The sequence below is a fragment of the Mus pahari genome, chromosome 1 (assembly GCF_900095145.1).
Source record: "Mus pahari chromosome 1, PAHARI_EIJ_v1.1, whole genome shotgun sequence".
In the NCBI taxonomy this organism is placed as follows: domain Eukaryota; kingdom Metazoa; phylum Chordata; class Mammalia; order Rodentia; family Muridae; genus Mus; species Mus pahari.
The window spans coordinates 102,470,169-102,484,084 of NC_034590.1; the positions used below are offsets into that span (position 1 = coordinate 102,470,169).

Consider the following 13,916-nt stretch of genomic DNA (forward strand, 5'->3'; position numbering starts at 1 on the left):
TCAGGAATGGTCTCTTGTGTCCTTGGCCTGGTTCCCCAGCTCTGAATTTTTTTCTCTAGCCATTTAATCTTTTCCTTGTTACAGGGACTGATAGGTGGGCCCCGGTCCTCTCGGGACCAAAGAACAGCTCACATTCCATTTACTCAAAGGAGAATGTTCCTCACTGTAAGGATAAAATCCCCCAACATGTACGCAGGGAAGAGCTCGGTCCTGTGGTCAGAGCAGCTCAAGGCCAAGTGTCGTCCTGACTCAGGCACCAGACAGGAACAGGCAAGCACTCGACAGGGGTTTACAGAGTCTCACACACATACACAGGTCCTTCTATGGCTTGCTCTACCTAGAGTGGTGCCCAAAGGGAGGGGGAGGAGGCCATGTTCAGCATCCTTCCAAACCAAAGAGCCCGTCCACAGCATACAGAGAACGTATCAGACATTTGAAGAGATTACTGGGGTCCGGTGGAAGCAGCTGCCACCCTGATTCTGATGGCACCGGAGAATGCCACATGTATAAATAGCCATGGATTTTTTTCCCCCCCAACTGACCTTAAGAGTCCTTAGTAACAGCCAGGGCAACAAGAGAACTGGAGAATGGAGCCTTCGGGTGCTTCGTCAGTGCAGCTACATTAAGGAAAATTGCTGGGTTGCAGGGTGTGTGAGACTGCATTTCTCACAAAAGAGAGAGACTGACCCTTGGGCCTCTTGACAGGCTGTGCCTTGCTGGATTCAGGGAAGATGGGACAGGAAAATGGTCGCCCCCATACCAATGCTTGTATGATGCTCGCTTTCCCTTGGCATCTGGCAGAGAGAGGCTCAGACTCTTGGCCATGGGTGACAACATGTGACAGCCATTGCCAGAAGGCTTGGTGGCTTGTGTTAGCTGGCCATGTCAGTGTGGGATGGAGAGCCGACCCACCAGGTGCCATCACTCACAAAGCTCTGGCCAATAATCCTGTGCATCTGTGTGACTCAACCTCGCTGTTCTGAACTGCTTGGCTGCTGGTCTGGGCAAGACTGGCAAACAGAAGCTGATTGTGTACATATACCCACCAAACAAAGCAAACATTAGTGTCTCTACATTGTGTCCTAAGACCCTTAAAAAATTCCCCAAACAATCCTGCTGAAGACAATTGACATCACTTCACCATACGACAGAATAGGGGGAAAAAAAAAAAATCAATTTCCCAGTTATTCTGAGACCCTCCACACTGGGTCAAAACCAACAGATTTGGTGAAATCAAAATGAAGAATCAGTCAAGCTGACTGACCCTGTTGCTAATGAGAAACACGCAGGGCTCCACTTCAAGATCCCAGGTTGCCTCCTGGCCCGAAGGCAAGGTAGGCTGCCCGGCAATGCATCTCAGGTCTCTGATGCTTCTCCGTGGTCTAACCCTGTCTTCCTCTGGGGCTCAGCACCTCTCTGCCTGGAGCCATGCCTAGAGATACTCCATCAAGTCTCTTGCTGCCTTCAGGAAACCCCGATCTGGCTGTAGACTCCATGAAACCTGTCATGCAAATGCCATTCATGGAGCTGAACTGCAGCCAGGAAGTCAAGGCCCTGCCCCAGCCCCAACAGGGTAGAGTCATAATGGCACAGAGAATGTAGGATAGGGAACAAGGATGACAACTGCTGCTCTGGGGTAGATCATTTGACAGAGAAATTTATTTGCTGGCAGACTCCCGACTGCAGGCTTGCTCGGCACTGGCTCGCTGCCATGCAAATGAAATAAAAATCAATATCCTTGGGTCTGTAAAACAGTGTGTCAACAATCACACTCCAAACAACTTATATAATATCCTTCACCCTATACCCAAATAGCAGTGAGTGTTTTCTGTTCGGGTGCTTGTACAAAATAAACAGAAAGGAAAAGGGGAGGGGGGGCAATTCTGCAGGACCTCCTCCTTCAGCAAAACCTTTCCAGGACTTCAATGAGGAGATAATCTTTCTGTGATTATGACCAAACCCTTCCGTTGCTTAGCAACACATAATTAAGGAATATGTTTTCAGATCCGCTTTGCAAGCCCAGCCATTATCAGATGAAATTACTGGAGCAACAAATGTCACCACCATGCAAATTAGTTGGTTGCAAAGAAAGAATGTTTGACTGAGAAAGAAGGCATGGCCCCTCAAAAAAAAAAATTTTTTTCCTGACACCCCCCCCCCACAGGGATTTCAAAGTCAAAGTATATAATCACGATTTAAAACAAATAAGAAAAGGGAAGGGAGACAAAGCCAGAATCACTAGGCAAAAGAAAAACAAGAAAAAACAAAAACAAACAAACAAAATCACAACCCAAACTGTTAGTCAGTCTCTCTCAGAAAAACAGGTTCTCTGGAGGGCTGAGTCGTTAGTCGTGACAGCAGCTCTATGCTGTCCTCATAAAACAAACAAACAAACAAACAAACAACAACACTCCATCCCAGAGAGGTTATTTTCAAGGATCCTGTAAAACAATATACAGTCTTTCTCACTCCACTATCCCTGTCCTATACACTACAGACTTTAAATTAATTCTTAAACTTTTTTTGAGTGTTTAGTGGTTAAGAGCACTTGCAGCCGGGCGTGGTGGCGCACGCCTTTAATCCCAGCATTCAGGAAGCAGAGGCAGGAGGATCTCTGAGTTCAAGGCCAGCCTGGTCTACAGACTGAGTTCCAGGCCAGCCTGGTCTACACAGAGAACCCTGTGCACTTGCTAGCCTTGCCGAGGACCTAGGCTCAGCTCCTAGAACCTTCCTGGGGCAGCTAACCTGTAGCTCTAACACCAGGGGATTTGATGCCCCTCTTCTGGCTTCTGCAAGCCCTGGCACATGCATACATACAGGAACTCGTACATACACAGGCAGCAATACAGAAAAAAATTAATAGAAATAATTTGATTTTTTTCTGAACTATGCAAGGTGGGAGGCAAAAGAGAAGAGGAGAAGAAAACTGATGAAGGGTTTTCAGTCAGGGTTCTAGAGTTAAACATTAACTGTCTGAGACACCCACCACAAAGTTTAACCAGTGTCCAGTGAAAAGCATGTGGTGACTCACACTTGGCTTCTGCCTTGAGGAAAACCACCTAGCATGCACCCTCTCTCTACTCGGAAACAGGATCTTCCCCACGAACAAGCAGAATTCCCAACAGTATTTTCTAAAATGAGAGGCTAAGTCTGTTTTTCAAATAGTTCTAAGGGATTTCAACATTTGCTTTGTTTAGCCCACATTCTGTGGAAACAGACACATTCCTATCAGCGGTAGAGAATCTCTGCCTTTGATACTGTGTGCTGGCCTTGCAGAGGGGCGCTCAACACCGGGCACTCTTCCCTGCAAATTATCCACGAGCAACTTACAGGGGGCAGGCATTCCGCCAGATGCTCCTGGCTATCCAGTGGAACTAGAGAGCCACCCCTCCCGTATATAAAATGGAACAGTCACTCAGAATGGCTTCTGATCCTCTCGGGAAAACAGCTATGTTTCGGCACCAGAAGGAGCTATCCGCAAACAAACTGGGGCTTAACCTAATACGTAAATCTGCGGAACTCAAGAGTAGTCCGTGGGAGGAGGGAATTGGCAACCTTCACACTGATGCTGTGGTGGGGTGGGGTGATGTTGGGGGGTGTGGGGGTGTGGTGGTGGTCGTGGGGGTGGTGGTGGGGTGTGTGTGTGTGGTGTCGGGGTGGGGTGTGTGTTTTGGTGGGGTGGGGGGTATGTTGGGGGTGTGGTGGTGGGGTGTGATGTGTGTGTGTGGGGTGTGGTGGCAGGGTGGGGTGCTATGTGACAAGACAGACACTATCTGTGCTTTAAACATGACTAGTAGGTATATCGACATACTATTCCCTTCTCAAACCTCTATCCTTCTCTGCCCCCGATCTCCCAGCCAGAAAGTTACTTGGTTCTGGAGTTAGCATGGTTGACACGATGATGGGAGCCCCTGTCCGCCGGGCCACCTTCTGGTACGGTGAATGAGGTGTGTTGAGACTTTGGCTGACTGGTGGCAGGGTAGACGGCTCCACGGGGGCTGTTCCAGGTTTCCGCAGGAGCTGGGGGCTGCCGTGCGGGCTGGGCAGCGGAGAGGTGGTCATGCTGCGTTCTCTCTTCAGCAGTTCCATGGGCACCGTGAACGAGGTGGAGTAGGCAGTTCTGGGATTTGAGTGAAGGGGTGCAGAGGGGCCGGGGTTAGCAGTCAAGGCTACCCCAGCTTGTGAAGGATATGAGGAGGAAGCCAGCCGTGCTGTTAGGGCATAGGGTGCAGGAGAGCTATAGCCAGAGTTGGAGGGTAAATGGGGGGTTTGGGACCCCACCACTGGGGCGGAATAAGTAGCTGCTGTCTCCAGGAGGTGCTGGGAAGGTGCACTGGAGGGGCGGCGACCTAGATCTCCAGTTCGGGGAGAGGGTGTCTGCAAAGGTCCAGCAGGGTGAAACTGCAGGGAGGTGGTACCCAGTGAGGCCATGTCACTGGGCAGCAGCTCACTTCGGTGGCTGAAGCTACTGGACCGATTGCGGGGTAGAGGGCCTGTCCGGTCCTGTCTCCGAAACTGCATCTCTGTCCTGCAGCTGCTGGCTAGGCGGCTCAGGAGGCGGGCCTGGCCCAGGTTGGGCGCAACAGATTTGATGTCAGCATCCTCAAGGGTGGCCAAGACAGCTGGGGAGTCAAAGCCTTGCTGTAACAGGGCTGCCAGGGTGGCCTCTGCCACACCCTCTGCCCTCAGCAGGGTCAAAAACTCAGGGTACAGGGTCCTCTTGCCCCCAGGTCCTTGGAATGTAGACAAGTCAGCTTCGTAATTCTCATAAGCCAGCTTTGAATGGATGCTTTCTCGGGTAGGCCCATAGCCTCTATTCAGGGAACCTGGGGCCACCCCCGTGCTGTTCTCAGTAGGGGCAGTTGAGCTGGGATCCACAACCAGGCATGTTGGGGCCACCTGTCTGGCAGGGGTAGAGTCAACAGGTCTTTCACAGACATCGTTGTAGACCTGACTGGAGTTGGGAGAATAGGTAGGTACCTCTATCCCTAATCTAGTATCAGGCTGTTCCCTTCCATACCTCCCAGGAGATGGAGACCTGCCATGTGCCCGCTGCCCATGCGGGACAGTTTTACCCCCAGATTCCCGGTACAGGTGGCCAGCGTCCTGCAGAGCAGGTAACTGGCCTTGTACCTGTTCCCATGGCATTCTGCTGCCAAGCACTCCGTAGCTGGGCACCAGCCGGCTGATTCCTGGGTCCCGATAGAAGGGAGGCTCCTTGGGTACCCTGGTGCCCCTGGATGGGTCGCCATAGTAGTCTTGTGGCAGCACGGAGCCACGGCCAGACATCACTGCCTGCCTGCTGTCGTAGAAGGCGAAGTCAGGCACGGAGCCCTTTCTTGATGCCAGTGAGTTATAAAAAGCTTCCCGGGACAGGTAGGACTCAGTGTCCTGGGCACGATGGTTTAGCAGCTCACTCCAGGTCCCTTCTCCAGGGCCATACGTCAGAGAACTTCTCCTTCCTGGAGGCCCAGCATTCTCCCAAGGGCCCTCATACCAGCCAGCAGCATCCCAGCTCTGAGAACGGCCAATATTGATGTGCCTGCTGGGAACCGGCATTGGCAGAGCAAATGACTACAGCAAAGGCAGGGAGGAAGCCTTTCTTTATAAATCTTCAATTACATACATCAAAACCAGACCTGGCCGCACGCGAGCCCTTCCGAGACGGCAGGAACAAACAACCGGGGGTTTCTGTTTCAAGGCAAGACCTAAATTATTAATCCTCTGAAACCTTAGTAGGCAAAAAGCAGACTCACGGTAACTTTGCCTCACTCCCCAATGGTAGCCCGCAAGGTCTGTCCTGTGTGCTTCTAAGCCCAGGCTGGAGGCTATGCTCCAGCCTGCTGGGCCCCCTTTCCAGTGGCTGTGCTCACATGGCCTTCAGCTCTTGCAGCGTGAGGATTAGGAGCTAAAAAAAACCCCTAAAGCTTTTGTTCCATGTGACATCTCTACTGATGAAGCTGGCTGCTTGCTTTAGCCAGGCCTTACAGGCAGCTGGAATGATCCCACTCAGCTTTGCCCCGGAGTCTGATCCCACCCCATCCCCCATCCTTGCCTGGTTCTCTCTCATCCCTCTTGGGGGAGCCTCTGACCAGTCCCCTCTTCACTAAGTGCAAAAGAAGCAAACTGGAACTACTTAGCTGTCCATCCGGTCCTAATCCCTCTGCGAGAGACATTACATTAATCTAGTAGTACACAGCTACAACAGATCAAATGGAGGTGTGCACAGGAGAGCCCTGGGACTGATTCCAGAATGGGAGGTATTCTGGGAGGCAGGGACTCTGTCCAACCCTGGAACCTGGCTTCTAGGATTCTGGTTATAGATCAAATAGGTTATATAGCTCAAACCCAAATTCTCTCTACATTTAAGTGGTAAGATAGATTCTTTCATACCACAAGGAAAAAGACAAAGTGTGGGTCAGGACCTGGAATTCTCACTGTAGGACAACAACAGGGATCAGGCTGAGTAGAGGGTTGGCCACCAGGGAAGAAAAACAGGATCTCCTGTGTCTCCCATCTCAGTCTGTGCAGCACGTACAAAGCTCGCTCTTGACACCTTTGTGTTAACAGATTTCACAAAATAAACTGAGGTGGTAATCAAGAGGTATATTTAAATGAGTTCATGTAACTAACTGTGCATAGCCACAAGACCAAAAAAATTCTGTGCTTTCACACCTCCTTCTCAACTAGACAAACACTAGCCATTTAAAAGGAAAAGGAAAAAAAAATATGAGAAACATGGAAAGCTTACGTTGGGGTAGAAATTTAGATAACAGTACCATTTCTATTAAGTAGGTTTATGGTCTTTCTATCCTTTCATCATGCCCATGTCCAGTCCCCAATATTCAACACAAATTCCAGGAGAAGAGCTATATCACATTCCTCTCTAAGGGGTTCTGATCTCACCAAACCAGACTTCAAGAAGCCACAGATGTCATCTTCCTAGTGCGGCTGTGACCAATGCTGGACCACTGTGCAATTAACCCGAACACATGACCGCAAAGACTAGGGACCACCACCCTAGCACCACAGCCCCCATTCCTGACCCAATGTCATATGAGATGGAAACTTCCTAGGACTCAGTTAGAATGAAAACCCGGGAACAGCAAAGACTGCCAAATATCACTGTTAAGCATCGGATGGCCACACGTGAACAGCAGCCGGACCTTCTGTGTCAGGGACCTACCCACAACACACTGTGCCTGATGACAGGCAGAGAGGGCCAGGTAAAGAAGGCCAAGGGGATACGTCAGGACACACCCAAGCCAGGATTTACAATTCTCTGCCTCTAAGCAGGTTCACTGAGGGGGGTGGGGGTGGGGAAGCACCGGAAGCAGTACAGAGCCTGGGACACCATACATGCCAACTCATTGAGAGCTGGGGAAGCTATCTGCAGGGTTCTCTACTTGGCACTATTCAGAAGAACATCTCCCATCCCAGCAAGCAGGGGGGGGGGGGCAGCGTTGGTGTGTGCCAGTGTGCACACACATACACTGACACAGAAAAGGTGCTAACATCTGGGCCCAAATCTGCCTTGTTACCTCCTTTTCCATTATGGGGGTTTTTTGAAGCAGAGCACTAAAAAATCCCCTAAAGGGGGATTTTACCTCATGGAGATTAATATCTTTATTGCATAACTGGCTGGAGAACACAGCTGACCAAGCAAGATGGATAGCCCAGGTTATCACCCACCCTTCACAAGGAAGGGATTTAAGTAAGACAAGGCACTCACCTAGTTGCCATGCCAACTTATATGTGTGCATGGAGGAGGGCATCAATTATGTACCTGGCCTCGTGTGAGGACCACAGGTAGTGATGATGACATCACACCAAATACTGAGGAATGCTGAGTCGGGATCCTGTCTGGGGTCATAGGTCATAGCAAAGCTGGGCAAAGAACTCCCAAAGCTGGGGTCACTGTGCCCTCCTGGGACGAGGAAAGGGAAGCATATTTAACAAAGTAATTCTGGAAGTTTCTAGGGGATCATTGTACCTGAAAGTACTAGCGATGCCCACTGATGAGAAGACTTGGATGATGAGGTGGTATGTTCCAGTCATAGCTAGATCTGTGCCCTTCAAAGGCTGGCAACTGTTCAGTGCCTGCTCGGGTATCCCCTCTCCAGACAATGCAGGGTGCTTGTAGTATGGACATACATGTAGGCAAAACACCAGACTCCTCCAGACATAACTAGACCTGGGAAATGCTCTCCCTATCTCCCGTGGCTCTGGGTGCCTTACCCGTTTGCTGTCAGGGGGTTTTTGTTAACCGCCAGGCTCACAAATCTAAATGATGTAGAACTGCTAGTGTGAGACAAAGTTAAGAAGAACTAAGAAACCAGTAATGGCTTAGGCAGCCCCTGAGACTGTGCAAAGGTGTGATCATACAAACAGGGCGGCGGTGGCAGATGACAGGCCCAGCTCGTTGCCCCTCTGAAGTAGAACCAGGAGGTCCAGATTCCATTCCCAGCAACCTACAGCTGGTTCTGTCTGGAAGCCAATCAAATTAACGAAGTCTCAGCTACCAAAATATTTCGACAGATGTTTTCTCCTGTTAGACAGAAACACCTGTGCTTGGACTTAATTCTTCCAAAATACCCAGGAAGTTGTTTAAAAAACAAAACAAATCAAACCAACAAAAACCAAACCAAACTCCTCACCGCATTTGAGAAAGGACGACTGATTTCCCGAGAAATCTCATGCTGTCTGAAAAGAGTTTCAGGGATATAACCTTATCCATCCTCTCTGGTGCTGGGGAGAGGGCTCAGTGGTCAAGAGCACTGACTGCTCTTCCAGAGGACCTAGGTTCAATTCCCAGCACTCACATGGCAGCTCAGAACTGTCTCTAACTCCAAGATCTGACACCCTCACCCAGACATACACCCAGGCAAACCACCGGTGCATAAGACATAAACCCAATAAAGAGTGGACTGGGTGTCTGACACAGAGCGGTGGGTGATGTGTGCTGGCACCAGCCGGTTCCCAAACTCTGCAATAGAGGGCGAGTGACTAGCTTAGGGAAGAGAACTGGCAGATGAGGGTCAGGACACCCCATGGGCAGGCCTCAGAAAGAATACCTGCCCCACCCCCACCCCCCAGGCCTCACAACCAGTCAACCAGTTGCAAAACTACTCTAAGACTATCAGAAGGGTGACTGGGAGGAATCACCTGAAAGAAAATCAGATAGCACCATCAGTGCCAAAGCCATCGGAATGTGAAGGTTGCTTGGCCCTTCTTCAGGGCCCCTGCAGCTTCCTGCTCACCTGTGGGTAGCTCTCAGTCTCTTGGGAGTTGCTCGGGCTTGGTGGGCAGCTGGCCCCAGCCTGGGACGCCATGGAAGCACCTGAGACATAGAAGCACTAAGAAGTCAGGCCTCCAGTGCCAGCTCTCCCAACACCTAGGCCATGCACGAGACTAATCATGAAGCCCTGAGAATATAGAACCTGCTGGGGGAAGTGGGGCCTCTTGTCCCTCATGGACACCGGGACAAAGCGATGGCTGTGGCCTCCCATAGCCAGCGGTGCTGCTGAGGTCAGTGGGTCACACATTGCCTTCCAGCTGAGACACAGTCAAAAATAGGCCCGAGCTGTGCCTACTTCCTACTTTTAAATGTGGACAGGCTGTGCTAGCCTTTTTCCTTTTTTAAATTCCATTTTTCTTTGAAGATAAGTGATCTAGAGTTTGTGTTGAAATGAAGCATTTGTGCCTTTAACAACAACAAAATAAGTGGCCTTTTCTCTTGTGTACCCAATGTTCTTTACTAAAGTAAGGTGTTACTTCTATGAAGCACTGGGAAAAGAGCCACAGGGAATGTGGGTGGGGCTTAAAGGCACTTTTATTCAAATGGCAGGAGCACAGGAAATAAGAGCTGTGACCCAGGGTTGGCTCAGCTGTCAAGAATAAAGCTTTCACCACAAACAGGGCGTACTCACCAGGTCTTGGCTAGAGCATTAAGGCTGGGGAATGTATTTACCCTGCTCCAAAGAGACTCTGTGTGTGTGTGTGTGTGTGTGTGTGTGTGTGTGTGTGTGTGTTCGACAGCCAGGGCATGGGCTGCAAAGCTCTTCCATGGGACCAGGAAGGATGAGTGTCCACCCTCTTTGTAGAATCTGTGCTTCTCACAGTGCCAGTGGGGAGGGAGGGAAGGAGCGGGGAGCACATGTGCCCTCTGACCAGGATGCAGAGAATGTTCCAGCCTCTCTGAGGAGTGAGACACATGACAAGAGGGATAGCGGGTGGGGAGAGCCACCACCCACAAGCATGGGGTCACCTTCAAAGATTCTTTCAAGGAAGCCACAGAATCACAGTGGCACATGGATGCTCTCTACAGACGGAAGGAGAATGAACACAGCAAAAGCAGATGAGCTCCTTAGCAAGAGATCCAACCACTTCTCAGGTCACATCAAACAACCATCTGGGCAGCATGACACAAGCCAAACTGCACCAGTCCCAAGGCACACTCTAACACTTGCAGCTTCTGAAAGGGAAGAAGGGCAAGGCTCAGTGGGCCAAGTCTATCTCCTGATTCAGCACAGTCCATGGGTCTATGGCTGCCTGCAAACCCACTATATAGCTAAGATGAGTGTCCTGGTGTCCCTAGGAAATCATCACTGTCCTAAATATGACCAGGAGGAGGGAAATGCACCAAAAAGAAACAAGGCTGGGAAAATGACCAGGTGGCCCTGGCCCGTACTGACTGGCAGGGTGCCTGAGCTCGAGTAGCAATGGATCAGGGCACCAGTGACCAGAGTCTACTGAAAGTGGTGGGTGACAGCGAAAGCAGTAACCAAAAGAGCAAACTGGAAAAAAGCAGGGAGGGAGAGCAGGGAGGGCATCCCGTGCTGGGGTCTCCAATGGTACCAAACATCCCTGAGCCCCAGTGGAGAAGCGAAGCGGCCCACTTTAGAGGTGGGATGTGCACAGCCGCCCAGGAGCAACACTTGCACCAGAGACCAGTGATAAAAGGGAGAGTGAATTCAGCCTGGAACGTGAGTCTTCTCAGCAAGGTAAGGCCTGCCCAGGACTGGACAACACTGTGAACCTACTCTCCAGGTGCCGGGAGTCAGTGCTCCTATGCTCAAATAAGACAAAACAGGATTTTTGTCACTTGCAGATTACGGCTTTGGCTTCCCTGTCTGAGCATTTCTTTACAATGCTGAGCATGATCTGGGACATTTGTTTGTATTGTAGAGTTTTGAGCCACGTCTAGTTGACTATTGTATATTTATTTATACAGCCAAAGTAATTGCTGCTAATCACTTAATTACTGGAAATGTGCATAATTGCCTGATCTCAACATATAATTAAAATGTACAGCAACATTATGAATCCCATTTTTAAGATGTAGGTTTGGGAGCCTTTGAAAGACAGCTTATTGAAAATGATCAGGAGGACCTGTGGACGGTAGGATTCAAGCCTGCTCCTATGCAAACCCAAACAAATTCACAAAGGCATAATACATTTAATTAAGGAGAGACAGGTGAAACCAAACAGCATCTTGAATGTGGAAATTCAAATGAGAAAACCAAACATGACACAAACTGATCCTGGTCCTTCTGTACAGGTGCTGTGATGGGCAGGCATACAGACAGGCCACTGGAGAAACCCCATTAGCCGACCTATGCCACCATGCCACAAGCGGGCTTTGGGCCGATTCCTTCCACAACTCGGAAACTAACATCTTGGGACGTCAGACCACACAGGCACCTGCTGGGGTATTCGAGGCCACAGTGGCAGGCATATCCAACTCACAGTGGGAAGACACTACCAGTGAAAGCACCCTGCCTCACCTATGCAGCACTTTCTGTGACCTTGGTGACCAAGGGGACACAGAGAAGCTGCACATTTATTTCTGTGCCCATGAGACTACTCAGGAAAAGTCTGATCACACATTTATGTAAAAGTAGTTCACGCCGCTTCCATACATTTGCTCTTCCTGTTTTTCTTTTCTTTATCCTAACTCAGCTGATACCATGCTCGAAACTGGTTGCTATCACATTTCTAAAGAAACACTAAACACAATGAACTAAAAAAACCTACTTTATTTATTTTTTCCTCCAGATCACACCCTCAACAGCTATAGGAAAGGATTGTGTTTATTTAGGGAGTGACTCTACCGTAGCTCATTGTAAGATGTACATAGGCAAAGCCATAGAGGAGTACTACAATTCTACAAATCCAAACCTTGGCTTAGCTCTGCAAGGCTGGATGGAGTGACAGCAGCAAGCCTGCTCTCTGACCCATAAATATTTGGAAAAAGCCAAACTACCCTGGCATGGTCCAATACAGTATTCAAATGTTCTGGTAAGTGCAATCCACAAATGCACTGCGTCAATTATGTCAGCAAACCAGAGAGAAGAAAGGCAGCACCTAAATTATACATCAGAGAGAAAGCAAGTTCAATCTAGGGATGAGCAGCCTGTGTTATCAAAGGCTGTTCTGTAATTATTCCACACAACATACTCAAGGATTGTCTGAAAGCAGGCATCAAGAAAACCAGCAGAGAACAAACTACAGATATCAAAAAGGGTCAATTACAAAAACACATTGAAATCTGGCTTTTAAGTAAGCCTCAAAGGTTTCATTATTCCAACTGATTTGGATGGCGTCCCAAAGATTTTGGCTGCCCCTTCAATATGGAGCAGAGATGTACTCTGGTTGTGTGTGTGTGTGTATATATACACATATATATATATGAATGAAGGTTCACATTCCAAATCAAGGTAGAAAGAAAGATAGGGCTTCATTCAGCTCATGGTCCCTGGCATTAACTCAGAGGGGAACATGAAAGCATCCCCTAAAGAGACTGAGAAGAGGCTGAGTGGGCTTCAGTTCTGGAGACGAATCCTCACGGGGATGAAGCTAAAATTTCATCTGGTCAGCTCCCATGGCACTGAGAGAGAAGCTCACCCAACTCTGCCAAGGGATCCCAAAAACAGTGTTCGATGGGTACAAGGTAGCAGGTGTTCGATGAGAGAGATTGAAGGGGTTGTTAGCACTATCAACACCAGCAGAAGGCAGCTCTCCAAAGCCCAGGGTCAAAGGGTTGCTACAGAATGTAGGAGACACGTGCATTCAGTCAAAACCAGACCAAAGCTGGATATATGGTGGTGGCACTCACCAATAAACCCAGTACCAAAGAAACTGAGATAAAAGGTTTGGTCAAGGACAGCCTGGTATACACAGCAAAACATTATTGCAAAAAAATAGCGCTGACTGCTCTTCCGAAGGTCCTGAGTTCAAATCCCAGCAACCACATGGTGGCTCACAGCCACCCATAAAGTGATCTGACACCTTCTTCTGGTGCGTCTGAAGACAGCTACAGTGTACTTATTTATAATAATAAATCTTTGGGTCAGAGCAAGCAGGGACTGAGCAAGCAGTGTTGACAGGAGGGAGCGGGGTTGATCGGAGCAAGCAGAATAAGTCTTAAAATTCAATTCCCAACAACCATATGAAGGCTCACAACCATCTGTACAGTTACAGTGTACTCATATACATAAAATAAATATATAATAATATTTGAAAATTAATATATAAAATCTTTTTTTTTAAAAAAAAAAATAGCAAACTGCTGGGCAGTGGTGGCACACCCCTTTAATCCCAGCACTCGGGAGGCAGAGGCAGGCAGATTTTTCTGAGCCTGGCCTACAGAGTGAGTTCCAGGACAGCCAAGACTATACAGAGAAATCCTGTCGAAGAAGAAGAAGAAGAAAGAAGAAGAAGAAAGAAGAAGAAAGAAGAAGAAGAAGAAGAAGAAGGAAGAAGAAAGAAGAAGAAAGAAGAAGAAAGAAGAAGAAAGAAGAAGAAAGAAGAAGAAAGAAGAAGAAAGAAGAAGAAAGAAGAAGAAAGAAGAAGAAGGAAGAAGAAAGAAGAAGAAAGAAGAAGAAAGAAGAAGAAAGAAGAAGAAAGAAGAAGAA

General features: G+C 48.8%; 1 protein-coding gene across 6 annotated transcripts in view; it reads right to left on the bottom strand.

Annotated features, from left to right (window-relative positions):
• Ctbp2 (C-terminal binding protein 2) overlaps positions 1–13,916 on the bottom strand; it is a 142,035-nt gene that overhangs the window by 24,417 nt on the left and 103,702 nt on the right. The window contains exon 1 of one of the 6 annotated variants that reach the window (XM_021207946.1): positions 3,870–5,602. The exons of the other annotated variants lie outside the window; for them this stretch is intronic. Coding sequence (XP_021063605.1) covers positions 3,870–5,559 — 1,690 coding nt within the window. The 5' untranslated portion in view covers positions 5,560–5,602. Of the gene's footprint in view, positions 1–3,869; positions 5,603–13,916 lie in introns of those variants that run through there. 6 annotated transcript variants of the gene reach the window in all.